Source organism: Haliotis asinina, chromosome 2, assembly GCF_037392515.1.
Source record: "Haliotis asinina isolate JCU_RB_2024 chromosome 2, JCU_Hal_asi_v2, whole genome shotgun sequence".
Lineage (NCBI taxonomy): Eukaryota > Metazoa > Mollusca > Gastropoda > Lepetellida > Haliotidae > Haliotis > Haliotis asinina.
This window is the reverse complement of record NC_090281.1, coordinates 70,709,597-70,726,369: the sequence shown is the minus strand read 5'-3', so window position 1 is coordinate 70,726,369 and position 16,773 is coordinate 70,709,597. Positions and strand designations below refer to the sequence as shown.

The 16,773-nt window shown below is 38.1% G+C and overlaps 1 protein-coding gene across 2 annotated transcripts in view; it reads left to right on the top strand.

Annotated features, from left to right (window-relative positions):
• Positions 1 to 16,773, top strand: part of LOC137274245 (kelch-like protein 5) — a 166,931-nt gene that overhangs the window by 47,537 nt on the left and 102,621 nt on the right. Inside the window, exon 1 of one of the 2 annotated variants that reach the window (XM_067807331.1) lies at positions 6,557 to 6,669. The exons of the other annotated variant lie outside the window; for it this stretch is intronic. Within the exon in view, the coding sequence (XP_067663432.1) occupies positions 6,572 to 6,669 (98 nt within the window). The 5' untranslated portion in view covers positions 6,557 to 6,571. Of the gene's footprint in view, positions 1 to 6,556; positions 6,670 to 16,773 lie in introns of those variants that run through there. 2 annotated transcript variants of the gene reach the window in all.

Genomic DNA, 16,773 nt, shown 5'->3' with positions numbered 1-16,773 from the left:
AACTATTAATTATTACCTTAGAGGCTTGTGCCAATCTAGTAGAGACACATCTCTAAACCTGTACACAACCGGGAATTCCGAACTCTTCTGGTGCTTGATGGTCATACTTTTTTACCTTGAATAACCTTGAATCACGCATCAAGCATGGAAATTACCAATGTTTTGCGACTGAAAATCGATGGAAGGGAGATAACTCTAACTGTTTACCTTGTGTCGTCTGCAAAATGGCTTTCAATAGAAGTGCTTCAAACAGTTCAAAATTAAAATTCAGGTGTTCAGTAAGATAAATATGTTGTTCACTGGTCACTTGGGGTACACAAGCCCTCACGACCAGTGAACAACATATATTGTCATGATTATGGATCACCTCTCATAATGGAAGTTAAATGTCCAGTCATTTGAAGGAGATCCGTTGGATATAGACACAAATGCATACATTTGAGGAACAGATAATATAAATTATTACCTGTTGTCTGTTGTCTTTATTTCAAAGAGAGTTATGAAAGAGGCATGCAGGGGGTAATTGTTTTTTAAAGCCACATGTCACAGGGCAACTGATTTCAAGAAAGCAACTTGCCCTGACTATGTTTCCACTTGCCCAGATTATAATGACATAATCCTGTTGTTTTAATTACAAAAGAGTAAATCAACATGGTACTTGATCTTAAACTGTAAGCAGAAATTATCTAGTAATAGTGCTGTGTTATATGGTGCATTATTTGATTGCCCGAACTGAAAACTGACTTGTCCTGGGTGAAGGAGATGGGATTGTTGAACCCCTAGACATGTAAGGTCAGCTTAATAGATCTTCTGTGTTATCTCTGTCTTGTATTAGATCTTCTCTGTTATGACAAACGTTCGTATATTTCCTAAAATTGTTCAGAGTAATGTCTGTCTCTAAAATGAACATATTTTACAGAAACAAAGCTCTGTAATAATAAACTATGAAAAGGAGCTCTTAGACTTTCTTCATTTTTGGAAGCTGTGGAAATCTAGACTTGCATGGGCTTTCTTGGATATGTTTGCTTCTGAGTCTATATGACAGACAAAGAATAGAGTTGTAATATATAGGAGAGAATATATTTTTTATCAACCAATCATCTTTGGACATAACTAAACTGGATGTGCAAATATTGGAGAGTCCTTTACTCTGTATTGCAACCCTCATCATATGAGGCACCTTGTACATTAATTTGAGATTGTAGCTCTGTCTCATCCTTGCCCCAGTAGCATGCCTCCATGTTGGGATTGGTGAACTTGGAGCACCTCTGTCTCAGAGTCTGGCACAAAACAGCTCCTGTCTGATAACCCTATCTGTGACTAACAAAGAGTTATCACAGCTTCTCAAAATGGAAATGTGAGCCATAACCTGCCATCATTAGCCACCACACCGACCTGACTTTCACCCATGCAGGAGGGCTGCAACAGTGGTTACAGAGATAGATTGGACAGTGTTAAATGTGGAGAGCAGCTTTTTAGCATTTTTATAAGGCTTAGTGAGGTAATTCAGTAGCAGCTCCAGTCTTGTTCAGTACCGTCACTGAATAATACATATCAAGCATCAGTGTCAATTTGCTATTCCACAATTATTAAACATCAAATTGTTCGAACTGGTTATTTTTCTGATGCAGTAGTTAGTGTGTATGAGCAAGTTTATTGAAACCGCCTCTGTAGACAATCTCTTTCTAACCTAATAGATGTTCCTTCCTTCCATACCAGTATAGATGTTCTACTGTTGATAGACCCCCACATGTAGAGAGTCCTTTCCTACCATTCTGGAAAGCCCCTCCACTTGTAAATAATCCTATTATGCTTTATTGATGGCTCCAATATTTGTAGATAACCGTCCCAACCAATAAAGATGGGCCTTCCTCTTAAAGATAGCCTTTCCCTGCTCCTACATTACATCTCTATGTGCAGGTATTGCCTTCTTACCCATTTGAATGTACCTGCTTATCCCTCCATGTGACCTCTTCAAAGCAGATAGTCCTTCCTTTGCCCAATAAACGACGCCTCTGCTTCCCTTCCTACTCTATCAATAGTCCCTCATTGCCTTCCTACCCTATTGAATGTACCTGCCTACCGTTCTAGGTGGCCTCTTCAATGAAGATAGTCCCTCTCTTCCCCTAAAATTTATCCCTCTGCTCCCCTCCCAGATGATAGCAAGCATCGACCAATGAGAGTTCTTGCTTTGACCACACCCTCTTTATGTGACCTCATCTTCCTTGCTATCATCCACCATTTGTGTCAAGATCGTTTAGTTGATGGTCAAAATTGACTTGTAGAAATAACAATAAAGAACTGGTATGTGTTATGAGTGGTGATCGATAGGCCAGTAACCCATGATCATATTTAGATGGTGTTTTAATCTAATGCATGCCATGGGAGCATGGCAAAGCAGGTGGGTGGGGTACACAAGTGTCTGGCCTTGCCAAGATATATTGTACTGAGAATCGTATCAAGTTGGTCATCTCAAACTTTTTATAAATTTTTTTAAAAATCTTTAATCCACGCAATGGCACAAGGCTTGTGGGTAGATCCTCCCTACCCCATAGATGTACCTCCCCACTCTGACCATAGATCTCGACCATGTAAATACCTGCCCCTATGCTCCATAGCCTGCCTGCATGTGTGCAGCTAGACCTGTTCCCTGTTGTTGACTCAGTGCCTTGTTCTATGCAATGGGGCCACTTACCAGTTTACATGCCAGCTCAACATACAAGGCATTCCTGCACAAAGTTAACTCCATTGATTCAAGGGAACAACTGAAACTTGTGTCATTCCCAATTTCTTCATTATCTGTTCAGCTTGGCAGTTCACTGGTTGATTCAGGCATTCTTAACAAAGTTCAGTTCCATTTGTTTCAGGCATTCCAGATATGTTGCTGAGTTCTGAGATCTGTATCAGTGAAACTGTTTGAAATGTCAGCACTGTTAGTATTATTGCAGCCGGACCAGGGGCCCCGTTTCACAAAACTCTCGTAAGCCTAAGGTCTCGTAACTTTTCTCGTAGCATTGGTACCTCCTATACTGAAACATAGAAAGCAGGAATGCTACGAGGAAAGTTACGAGATCTTAGGCTTACGAGAGTTTTGTGAAACGGGCCCCAGAGATAAAGCCTTGAAAACATACCGTTTGACTGATTACACCTGGTGCAGTAAAAATCTAGTTATTGCAAGTGTTTATGTATTGGGGCAAGTGTTAAAAGTTGAGCTAGATTTTCTATGTCGATTTAGCTCACACTCTCTACATTATGCCTTGGTGTACCTCATTGAAGAGTGATATGGCAGACTTATTTTTAGTGGCGATCAGATTGAGGGGTAGTCAGCATGGGTCTGTCTGTACAGTGAGAGTCGACTGTCAGTACATCATTCAACTTGGATAAGAGCAGAGAAATGACTCATGATTTGAATTTTGCACGATGGTGTTGCATTTCAAAGCAGGAGAGATTAGATATGTAGCTCCCCACTGAGCAGACAGGCTGTGTCGTTTGGGATCACAACAACTAGTGTCAGGTCTGGTCAGACAATCTGCTGCCTCCTACATGTGCTGAACTTTCCCCAGCTCCCTGACTCCACATGGTTCAATCTCAGTTCTTGCCCTCCAGGTGAGCAGACAGCTCTCGCTACCTCTGTTGAAATGCTGCATCATTCCCAAGTCTTTGAACGGCTTCAAAGTGCAAAAGTTGACTTTATTTTGTGAATTAGTTGTGTAAAGATTAACCCAAGGACCAAAGTTTTGGCAAGTACAAGATGCAAAATTCTGTGAAGACAATGGCAGAAGTGTATGGGGATGTATATTAGTTGCCCCAAACTGTCACATATTCGGTGACTCAGAAGAGATAATATAGTCTTGACGAGTTGCCATGAAATTGTTGCAGACATCAACAGGTATAGCAATCATCGGGAAGCACATTTCAGCTTGTCTACATAGCAAAGAGGAGACATTGTACAGGATCACAGTTTGTTTACTTAATTATTCAATGGATAATGCTGCAACAGTCTGATATCATCCAGGACACGGCAGGTATCTGGGCTTTATTTACGTCTGTTCATCCATAAGAATCTGGTGTTTCCTCAAAGAAACTATTCTGTATAACGTGGAGGCTCAGGAAGTGTCAGTGAATTTTTGACAGATCGGGACAGATTGTTAGAATACCTTCCCACAGCAACTTCATTCACTGTAGAACACTAGACCAGTATTAGTCGAAACAAGGAAGGCTAACTGGCTCTGGAAACAGTCAATACTGCAGTGAAAATAGCTGGATTAACCCTTATTGGATTGGGTGACTTTCCACCAAGTTATACACTGACCCTGCAGAATTGGCCTTGTGGATTAAGCATGTGTAACAAGATAGCTGTGGTTAATACTAGTATGGGCCTATAAACTTTCCACATAAAGAAATCTGATCTATCATCAACAAGTCTTATCAGGAAATCTCATATATCGGAAGTGAACTGTATCTCTCCTTGATTAATGGATTAAGTTACACTAGAAAATCTGTTGAACCAAAAATACACATTTATAAATAGACTGACATTATTCTCTAACTATTGAGGTTTTTCACAGCCAGTCATAATGACATCCTCTGTGGCTTATGGGATGAGGTATTGCAGGAATTAGTCTGATTACATCGCAGTGATTTTCTCATCCCTGTAGCATCTGTGCGAACTGAGTAACTCCCTGCTGGGATGTTATGTATTGGGCTGACCATACAGCTCTCTGTCTACCTGCCATTGAAACATTTACATCCATCCTGCCTGCTGATAGATCAGTCTTGCCAGGAAGTCTGGGAAAACAACCCACTGTGTTCTGCAGTGAGTAATTGTTTATACTGAGAGTTAAATGTGGAATCGGAATAATTGCTGTATAAGCTTTTGAATTTGACTGATGTGGAATTGCAAGAAGTGAAGGCATTACTGACCTATGATTCTAATGTGATCAGGTTCATGAGGAGTATATGGTGCTGAAGACATGGATTTTGAGTTACACTGAATTCAGGAGTGTTATCACTTAGAAGGATCTTCATGTGGAGTGAATGAGTCCCAAGTGACTGAAGACAAACTTTCTCACTCTTTTATCTTGAACTACAAGGAATGCACTGTGTCACTAAGTAATTGGCTTTTGGAAGGGGAAAGGTTTGTAAAAACATCAGACTGATATAAAGGTGACAGTCCGAAGGGATTATTGTCTGTGCCAGACATATTATATTCCCCAGACAAATCATCTGTCAGGAAAGAAGTTAGAAAATAGGCATTAATAATTTTTTTGACTCCTGGAGGGCCTTTCGGTGGTGCTGTATTTATTGTGTGTAACTGACTCATTCAGCCACCATAGCAGCATCCTGTAAGCAGGCTGTGCTGGAACATCGCTGTCACACACCAGACTCAACATGGCTGGTCTCTAGGTGGAGGAGGTGTCGACCATGCCTGTTATTTAATCAGCTTGTAAGGGGCACTGAGTTGAGAAAAGTTCACATTTAAGGATCTTACTGTGGTGTTTCTGAAGTTGTGGGAATGTTTCTATTAAAGGCAATCTCTGAAGGGTGCGAATGCTTGGTGCTGAGGAATGTCTAGCAACTTGTTGGAGGAAGAGATTACTCCAAGTTTTTGTTAACACTTCAGACATTGAATGGTTAAATTGCCATTTTAATCAGTGCCAAGGTTTTCAAGATATTAATAGTATCAAGTAAAGTGGTGTCATTCAAATTTCAGGTTTTGTTTACCAAACTTTTCGCCCTGCTATGTTAATCAGAAATACCAGTTGATAAAGGGCTTCCCGTCAGTTTGCTGGCTTGCACCTTACCACCAAACACAAGTGTGATCTGATTGAAAAATGGCTGCTGTTCACAACAACAGTTTTGTTTAGAATTATGTAAACAGCAAGGGCCTCCCACTGTGTCTGGTTTAAAACATATTCTGTATATTTTGGTCACAGGAATATACCATTATACATACAACTGCTATCAAGAGGCACCTGATTTGTTTAGAGAGCAACACTTCTCATCTGAAACTGTGCAAACAAGAGCTCTCTACTGTCATACAGATAAGCAGTTGTGTGGAAACCATTACCCAGAATCATCTGTCATCAAGTCGGGAGAGTGTGTTTGGGACATAATGGAAGCATGCTGTAACTAGATCCAGCCTCACACCTTGAAGCTTTATCCCATTCTTCCGCACCTGCATACACAGGGATTGGTTTTCACAACTTGCACATTTCTACAGGATTAATTTTTTGTTTCGATCAGTGCAAAGTTGAAAGTTATCCTTGATTCAGAGTGAGGAAGTTCTACAGTCAGGCTGTTCGCAGACACAGTGATCCATAGTCGGATTAGAAGACCAAATGATCCATAAAGGAGATCCTTACTTGAGAGGATCCACATTCAGATTGACAGTCACAAAGATCACTAACTGGGAGATCCATTGTTAAGGAAATCCATTTTCAGCAATCTAGGTCTAACTGTGAATAAGCTTGACAGTCAGTGAGTGAGGGTATTTCTATCAATAATCCTACTTTTAAGTAGGTTTGGATAATACAGCTTGTTTGAAGCAGGTCACGTAAGAATTTCCAAGATGTGGGAGGACCCAGTCGGATCCTATGTGAACATCCCCCTCTACAACAGGATGAACTTCTCAACTGTACCTCGGAAAGCGGTCAGCAAAAAGACATGGTAAGAAAACAAACAGAATGAAACATCAAACCCACGCATCTTGCCACCTTAAAACAAACACATTAGCGAAAACTCCTGAACAGAACCTGATACCAGGGGGTATGTATATGTCTGATAGGTAACATTGTTTTCCTTAGGGGCAGACATGTTGTTACCATGGTTACTACATGCACATCTTGATGAACTGTGACCTTGAAGCAAACAGTGCCATGAATCAGTAGATACAAATACAGGCAACTGGCCCATCTGATGGTGAAAGACTGACAGTAAATCTTCATGGAGAGGGTTACATATGGCAGCCACCTGAAATTAGCAGCACTGTTGTTTATATGTGAACCTGCTGGGATCTAGTCTGTCTAGGTTGGTATAGGTCAGACACATGGTTGGAGAACATAGGTAGAAGAATCCTGGGGTTAGCGGGATCCATACAGGTGTTGGGAATCAGCAGGTTTGGGTTCAGGCAAAGCGTGAATGCAACTTACAACCACAACAAATGATTCAGTATACTTTTATCCAAAGTTACAAGCCATGTGGGGCTGTAGGCATCTGTTAGTACATGTATGTTTCCTTTAATTAAGTATGTACATTTGACAGGACTGTTTGTCTTTCTTAAGATGAAAAAAGGAAGTACATTATGCTATTCTTTGTCAATTGTTTCTTTGGTCAAGAAATGATACAAATCATTGTGTTGAGGCTGGACCTAAAAAAACTTTGTCATTCTGAATACTTATCACTCAAGGGGATACCATTTAAAAGCCTGACAGTTTTCTGTCCACATTAGGTACACACAAATGCCTGACTGGGGTTAGTGTCAATACGTATTCAAACTTGTTTAGTGTTCGACAAGAAGGGTTGTATCCCTTTTGCTTGCTTCCCAAGGGTACGATAAGATCAATTTTTTACCGTTGAATATCATCTATGATTTGACTCTTAAACTAACACTTAGTGAATATAAAATACCCATTTAAATTGAAAAGGAGACCAGGGATTCAGAACCTTGGGAAATCTAGTTAGGATCTGGGGAAATCTAGACTTGTTTCATTTAGGGCTTTACCATTGCAGGGAGAGCTAGACTGTTAGGGAAATAATATGGTTCAGGGACTGTGAGACAGACTGTGATTCCTGGCTGGTGTCGATGTGTTCAGAGATTTACTCCACATAGCAATTATATTGCAAAGGCGATACCTTGACATTGACTTTTTGAAGCTGTAGCACTAAAGTAACTTTGTGAAACAGGGCCCTAGTGACTGTAGGAAAGGTTGAATTTTTTTTAGCTAAAATATTTGGAATAGGAAATATTGATTGAATTCAGTGTCTCAAGAAACTGATAATTTCACATATCACTTGGCAAACTGCATGATTTGAAATGCTTGATTTATTTTGCAATGTCAGACTCTTGCAGTTTGTCTTTCATCAATACATTTGAATTGCTTCAGATTATTTGCTAAAAAAAAGACAATATATGAACAACATCATGCATCATGGTAATCAATACAGGATTTCTATCAATAATATTTTTTTTTTTTTATCCAACAGTGATCTCAACTACTGAAGTTATTGCTAGAAGGATATGTATGGATAGTTCATGAAATACTAATTTCAGTGAAAATCATTCAATATTCATCGTTTTGAACATGTCAGACGCGTTAACATGTACTTTTTCTCAATCCTCTTTATCAAGGAGATATGAAAGACATGTTTTATCAATGCCTCTGCTCTGTTTTCCACATCTGGTTTCCCAAGAGAGCCATTCATTGAGAAATCTTTCCTCTGTATTTGAGCTGAGCGATCAGTTTCTCTCACTCCATGTGTACTGTAGGAAAGGCCATTTATGGCCAATGCATGGATGTTGACATTTACATTTATAACTGATTTCATCTCATTTCCAGAGTTTTGGTTTCATGGAAGTTTTAGAGTCTATCTTGAAGCATATCTTAGGTTATTTCCATGTTATTTCATAATGGTTTGTGCTTCTGTAGTCAATGATGATTCGATTATCAGTAATGTAATTTTTTCATTAATGGCGATAAATCTGTGGTAAATAAGAGCTTAAATGAAAACATCTGAACTCTCCTACAGGTGCTTACTGATTATGGTCATGGTTGCATTCAGTAAAATGGGGTTGAAAACTGAGTTTGCTTAATGCTGAGTCAGCAGGTTTGCATCTGTTCTCCCATGCACACATCTTTTGCAGTTTAAACATATTTGCTGTTGAGTACTAAACATTGGGTTTCAAGAGTTAATGACAAATGCCACGTGCACAATTTGTGACTAACTATATAATTTTTTCCGACAGACAGAAGCCGATGTTTACAGATGTTTCTATATGATAACTAAATGCATTTCTGAGGGGACTGAAACTTTGTGCCGTTGTAGACAGAATGCCGATGTTTACAAAGGCCGATATTGATAGAGTCCACTTTAGTTTATCTGTTTGAGAGGGGAGTCATAGGTACCACAGGAGTGGTTGGGTGACCAGGTGGTCATCGGGATTGCTTATCATGCTGAAGATACAGGTTCAGTTCCTCGCATGGGTACAGAATGCGAAGCTCATTTCTGGTGCGCTCTGCCATGATATTTGGAATATTGCTAAAAGTGGTGTAATACTAAACTCACTCACTCACTCACTCTTAGGTACCATTATAGTCCATGCAGAGTTACTTCCCTTGACTACACCAGGAACATATGATTTGTGGGTTTGTGTTCAAGTTCCCCAGGTTATGTTTCTAGGCAACAGGGCTATGCTTGAGTGTCCCACCAAAGTTGTATGTTGTTCAAAGCTGCTTTGAACAGAACTTGCTTACTTATTACTTGATGTAGAAACAGGATAACCAGTTTCATTATCTGTTGTGGTGTGAGTGATAGAGGAACTGATGTTTTTAATATTGCCAGCATGCACTTAAGTCAAGGGGGAAAAACCTGTCCGAAGATAAATGTTGCCTAAAAATAAACTGCACTTAGTGTTCATACATGCGCTGAGTGATCAGCTGGCTCTTTATCTATCTGATGTTATTTTACTTCTCAACTTTTTAATATTTTTTTATCTATCAGAACTGTGAAGTGTGGTTATATCTTCAGTTCTGGAAATTAGAAAAGTGTGTATTCTGAGACAGCGCTAAGTAAGAACTTAATAGCGAATTATTTCTGAAACATCCTATGCAAGACATTGACTGTGCCAATAACCCTAATGTTTCTAAAATTGTCACCAAATATGCATATTTCTATCTCAACGAAAACAAGATGGTGAGATTTATGGTAGAATGTGACAGGTGGGAGTTAAATTAGTAAAAATAGAAGTTCCCTGTTGTCTGCCAGTACCAGTTATCACCTCTGTTTCAAAACATGTTCATTTCTGGAGCATTTCTGCAAAACTTGGTAGATATATCAATCAGAAGCGGAAGTGGTGCCTTTTGCTATTTACAGGTTTTTATGCCCCGGTACATCTCAAAAAGTTGCTAATATCTGTCAGCAATACTTGGTAGATATATGTGGCAGACCCCAACGTTGTGCTGTTTACTATTTACAGGTTTTTCTGATTTATAATTTTCTGGGTTTCCATGGATACGTTTTGGACTCAAAATGAAGGGATGGGCTTAGTTTCCGGAGCACAACTCAAAAACTGCTAAACATATTTCTGCAAAACTTGGCAGATATGTAGGGGAGACCCTAAAGTGGTGCTTTTTGCTATTTACAAAAATTTGTGATTTATCTTTTTACCAGTTTCGATGGAAACTTTTCGGACTTAGTCTCAAAATAGAGGGATGGGCTTCGTTTCCAGGGCACAAGTCAAAAACCATTCCATATGTTTCTGCAAAACTTGGTAGATAACAATCAGAACCTAAAATGGTGCCTTTTGCTATGTACAGGATTTGGGGATTTCTTATTTTCTTGGTTTCCATGGAAAGGTTTCTGATTTAGTTTCAAAAGTGAGAGGTGTGTTTCATTTCTGGAGCAGAACTCAAAAACTTCTTAATATCTGTCAGTAAAACTTGGCAGATATGTGTGACACAGCCCAAAGTGGTGCCTTTTGCTATTTACAGGTTTTTGTAATTTATTATTTTCTTGGGTTCCATGGAAACGTTTTGGACTTAGTCACAAAATGGAGATATGGGCTTCGTTTCAGGAGCAGAACTCAAAAACTGTTCAATATTTTTCTGCAAAACTTGGGAGATATTTGAGGCAGTTATGCCTTTTGCTATTTATAAAGTTTTGGCATATTTATTTTTCCTGGTTTCCATGGCAACAATTCGGACTTAGTCTCAAAATGTATGGAGGGGCTTTGTTTCTGAAGACATTAAGGAACTGTCAGGTGATTTGTTCTTTCAAATATGTGGGGGCTGGGGGGATATGTCATCTTCTGATGACTCGTTTTTTATATTTATTTCTGAAAATGAAAATCAGCCAAACTCAAACAAATGTGATTATGTGTGCATGCTATATGAGAAGGGACTGACTAGACTAGGGCTTAGTCTGAATATATATTATTATTTTGATAGCAGAGATGCCAACCTCTAAGATTTTATCGTAGTCACTACAAATTTTAACTTGAAACTACACCAATACGATTCCACTAGAAATCCTACAAAATTTGAATGAAATATGTTAAAATTCAGATATATAGACAAAAACATATATTTTCAACGATGAAATGCATTTTCGGACTTCATGTACCTTCCATTCTTCATAACCCGTGAAGGTCCCGGGGTAGAATAGGCCTTCAGCAACCCATGCTTGCCATAAAAGGCGACTCAGCTTGTCGTAAGAGGCGACTAACGGGATCAGGTGGTCAGGCTCGCTGACTTGGTTGACGCGTGTCATCGGTTCCCAATTGCGCAGATCGATGCTCATGTTGTTGATCACTGGATTGTCTGGTCCAGACTCGATTATTTACAGACCGCCGCCATATAGCTGTAATATTGCTGAGTGCGGTGTAAAACTAAACTCACTCACTCACTCACTCACTCCATTCTTCATATGTAATGACATATTTGAACCGGAATGATTGCAAATAACAAATGTACTATTAGCGAAGCTGATTTCCATACCTTTGCGATTTGACACATTTAGTTTTGGTGGAAATAATTTAACCATGTGACCATAATATCATTTTTTTCTCAGAATCCATCATAATTTTGTTAATTTAGTTAAGTACTAATTTTATGGTCAGACTAGTAATTTTGAACCTTGAAACTACTATTTGCAACACTTTGGGGTTAGCATCTCTTTGATAGGAACAAACAAACCCACTTAAATTTGAAAGGAGCCCCAGGGAGACCAAAGATTCAGAACTTGAGGAAATCTAGACTTGCTTCATTTAAGTCAGCACTGCAGAGATGGCTTAGCATTAGGCAAAATAATGTAGTTCAGGGACTGTGAGAGTAGGGACTGGCAATAACTGGTTGCCAGCTAGCAGGATAGTATGAAGCATGATCAGTTGTAAAGACAGCTTGGGGAATGATGTTTCTGTATTGAAACAGAAACAAACATACAAGTGACTAGCTTCTATTGAAAGTGACATTTTTCAATTTCTGTTCAGATAATGTAATCATATCATTGTTTTTTTCCCACATCGCTAATTTTATCTATTTTTTACACTAGTATTTGTCTTTAATCTGTCACTGGAATACTGAATATTTGTTAAAGTCTAGGCTATGAATCAAAGCAAATAAAATAACAGATGTCTGCAGATCCTGGGGCAGGTCAGCAAGGCCTAGCAGCAAGACTCTCTCTAACAGGAATTGAATTTGATCACTCAAACCGTCAGGACAATTCGCATTCAGGCTATTGAAGGCGTTTCCCTCAACTAATCACTTCCTTTATAAAAATGCTGGGGCATTTCATGTGTCTTTTGAACATCTCGACTCTGTCTGTAATCTAATAAAGTTTATATGGAAAACTGCATTATTCATTGTTAAGGGACTTGGCTTTAATGTGGACAGACCTATGGTAATTCAATACTGGTCTGGTAAGGAACAGCCCGCATACATGGTACTCCCAGGGCTTAAACATTAATGTAATGAAAATCTACTGTATTTGATTGTGTTACGAACTGATGTTTTCACTTAGGAACATGTGTAGATCAATGCCATCTGTCCTTATCTGCTATCTTTAGAATCATCAATGTTTTATACTGTGAGCTGACACAAATGTCATTGTGAAATATGGGGAATCTCAAAAGAGTATTTTATCATTACTTTAATAATCAATTGATCCCAGTTGATATTCAGACTTGTACAAATACTTCGTGTGCATATGTTAACATGAAGTTACTGCATGCCTTTGGAACAAAGTCCTTGTTACAGGACAAACTATGAGGAACTAAAAAAACTCAAGCTAACTTTATACCGTTCCATCTTTTGATGAGATGTTTAAATCTTTTGAGGCAAAGTAAATCTATGATCTTTTGTAAATTCTCCAATATATAACATGGCACTGAATGGAAAGAAAAACAAATAATATTTATAATATAAATATAATTTGAGTGATGTGTGCTGATTGTATGATGTCAAACATCTCATGGAACAAATAACTGGAGATTAATGCATTATGATATAATATAATGTATATATAATGTAGTAAAATGATTATACTTGCATTTGTCATTTGAGGTTCATGTACATGTTCTCAGCATGTACGTTTGCTGAGCCTGTTACAAATGTCTGTTACAGTCTTTATCATACATAAGTAAGATAACTGTCTTAGATAACTGTGTAGAAATGATTACTTGTCATGGATCCTTGTTGGGGTGGTGAGGTAGTCTAGTGGTTAAAGCCTTTGCCCGTCGTGGCAAAGACCCATGTTCGAAACTCCACATTGGTACAATGTGTGAGGATCATTTCTGGTGTCCCCCACCATGATGTTGCAGGAATATTGCCAAACTCTGCAGATGGATCCTTGTTTTTAAGTATCTTTACCTTGTCAGGAGTTTGTAGAACCAAGCATAACTTGTCTGTGATCTGTAATTGGCACCAAGAAAATATATAATTAAAATGTGTATTTTCAACATGATCAGTGAGTGACATTCTTTGAATATCTACACAATATGTTTGGATTCAAAAATTCTGTAGTAACTGTATGTGTCGGGGCTTGCTTTGCCTTTGCTCCAAGGCTGTATAATACTGAATGCTGAGCCCATGGATGTATAGTAATTCAATCCTTCAGACAGCCAAGTCCAGATAAGCAGACAGTACAATCTAAGGATGCCAGTCTGTTAGAGGAATGTTATTATTTTTTAGAAATTATCATTTAACCTATCATAGTGTAGGTTTTAAATGTTTTTTGGGTAATAACCCAAAAGGTGATCATGTAAATTATGGCATATCAGCGAATTACCAAAACTGTAAATCCGTAATTAAATATCATATCACCTTTTATAGATCTAATGTCAGAATGTTCTGTCATCCCGGTGTTTCCAATGCAGCGAAATGTTTGTGTCTGTCCACTAGCACGAGCGGGAGAAGTAAATTTTTTATAACATACCAAGTTTTCTGGTTACTTTTTACAGCTCAGGATCACTACCTTGTATGGAAACCCGGGTGATGAATTCTTTTTTATAGACATCAACAAATATGTGTCATTCTAGTAAAAGGTCAACCAAACTGGTAATTTTTTCTTGATTATGTGGATGAATTTTTGTGCGTGAAAATTGTTCAAAATAAACATATTTACTGGTAAGTTATTCAATCATATATGCACATTCATTCTTCCAGTCTGCATGGCACGCCATGACAGGGACAATAAAACACATCATGTCTACATAGTAAAGTGACATTGCAGCAGTATTCAAATGAATCCAGTGGTCATAGCCCAGGTAATGTTTATGTTCGACTTTTCGCTCGAGCAGACGAGTTGCGAGCTTTATTTCAACAGTTGTGATCACATTTTTGAACGTTCTAAAAGTGCATTACGTTCTAGGGTTGAATTTTAGTGCTTTGACTTAAAATTAGGCCACAACTTCTATGAAAGCTGGATATTTCAAACATATTGTGTCCAGGTTGTGACAGAACCTTCTGCAAACAAGACGATGCTGTCATCTCGCTGTACGTAAAAAATTATGAGAAAAAGAAACGCCATGAAAACATGGTATGGCACGATATTAATTATTACCTTAGAGATTTGTACAAGTCTCACTGTTAGGATAGTATGGCTACAGTGTGTGACCTGGCTGATTGTGTGTCATCCTGACCTGATGATTTGTTGCTCATGCTTTCAGTCACTGGTGTTCTAGTTAGAGGCTTCTGTATGTGATAAAGTTGGAATACTGCTGACTGCACCTTAAACAGTAATCCAGGATTTTTTGTGTGTCCAGTTTGTATGTTAAAGCAGCATTTATTCATTCTTTTCAGAAGCAATAAACTGTTAAAAAAACGCAAGGTTAACATAAAGGGAAATGACCTTCCCCAAATGTTAACATTTTCTTGTTGGGATGCTTATTTAATTGAACCAAAATAAGGCTTTGACATTTGACCATAAAATTTCTTGTGAGATGATCCAATTAATTTGTGTTATTCTTTACAAAGTGACTTGCTTTTGAACATCTGTATTTAACCCTGTGCTGTATAAGTGGATATATCCGTTCACATTTCCAGCTGAAGAAAAACAACATAGACGAGCTAAGTGCCCAGAATAACAGAGTGTTATTGGCGGCAGGATTAGAATGAGTGTTGAGACTGCTGTTTTTAGTATACAGGAAAACTACGGCTTATGTTTGAAGCAGATGTGGTAAGGCATTGTGGAAAATAGAGCTCAGGGAGACGTGCCAAGGTTGTTGCTGTGAGGATTTGTATCAGTTGTCGATTTGTGGGTTGGAATTACTTGAATAAAATCATCCTCGTTTCTACTCATGTATGACGTCTTGGGAATATTCTATTAATCCTTTTTTTAAATAAGGAATTTGTTCCCACTTTATAGTGGGAAAAATCATACTTTTATAGCAGTATTGGTAAGGACATGAAACAAATAGAATACATTAAAATTTCATCATTTATGTGATTACCATTAATAAGGTTGTATGTGATCAACAGATGATATATGTTGCAAACATTTTTCTTTTAAATATGTTTTTATTTATTGTTTTTATTTTTATTAAACTTAAAACTGATCCCTTACTTTAAGATGCTCTTTGAGAATTCTTACTACTGTAGCAGACTTTCAAATAATGCTGTTACAGAATAGAAATAGCTTGTTAGAATTGTCTGAGAACAGACTCATATGCATCCAGTCTTTAGACTGTCATTCTTTCTATGAATACTTCACTCGCTGCCTTCTAGGGTAAGTGGGTCTTTCCTTCCCTTCAAATACCCATCACCACACACACCTTGGTGTACTAGAACATTACTAAAAGAAGTGTCACTCACTCTCTCGCTCGTTCCTTACACAGTCTGTACGGAAAAAGTACCAGTCTGACTGTTTCTCTGAACATCATAATCAGTAAATTTTCAGTAATTTTGTTTAATCAGTTTAAGTTGCTTTCTCTTTTGAGAGGCATTGATATAGGCCTAGTTTGGCCTTTTTGCCAATCCCTTTTTGTTCATTCTGTATCATCTTTATTTTGAATATATACTTGTTGAACAATAATCAGTAGAATTTAATGTTATGTGGACTGTTATAATTATTACCTGATCTTACTGGGCCAGTGAGAATGTTACTATACTAGGAGTCACAGAATGTTTTTGTCAAGAATGGCTTAATAGCAGATAATGCAATAAGGATGAAATTTGTTCACAATAGGTGATATTTTGCTGATTTTACAGATGCTTCAGTTTGGTATCAGTTGGTGTAAACTACTCGACAGTCCAGACAGAGTAATCTCCCATTAGTTACTTTTTCTTTTTTAGTGGCTACTGATGTTTTGGGTTCACTTATTTCATTCATTGAGTTGTTCTAAAAAAATAGCACAGTAACACTTTGTGACAAGCTGATTTTGTTAGTACATGTTGTTTAGTATTAATGCTGTATTCCTACACTCTGTCACATCAGCCTGTAAATACTAGCAACCTGTCTATTGTCCTGTTCTGACAAGCTTGCTTTGTTGAAGGTCTTATGCAGACAAAACCCCAATGGATGGTAATGGGTGTTTTTGTTTGGGGAACACAGATAAAAATA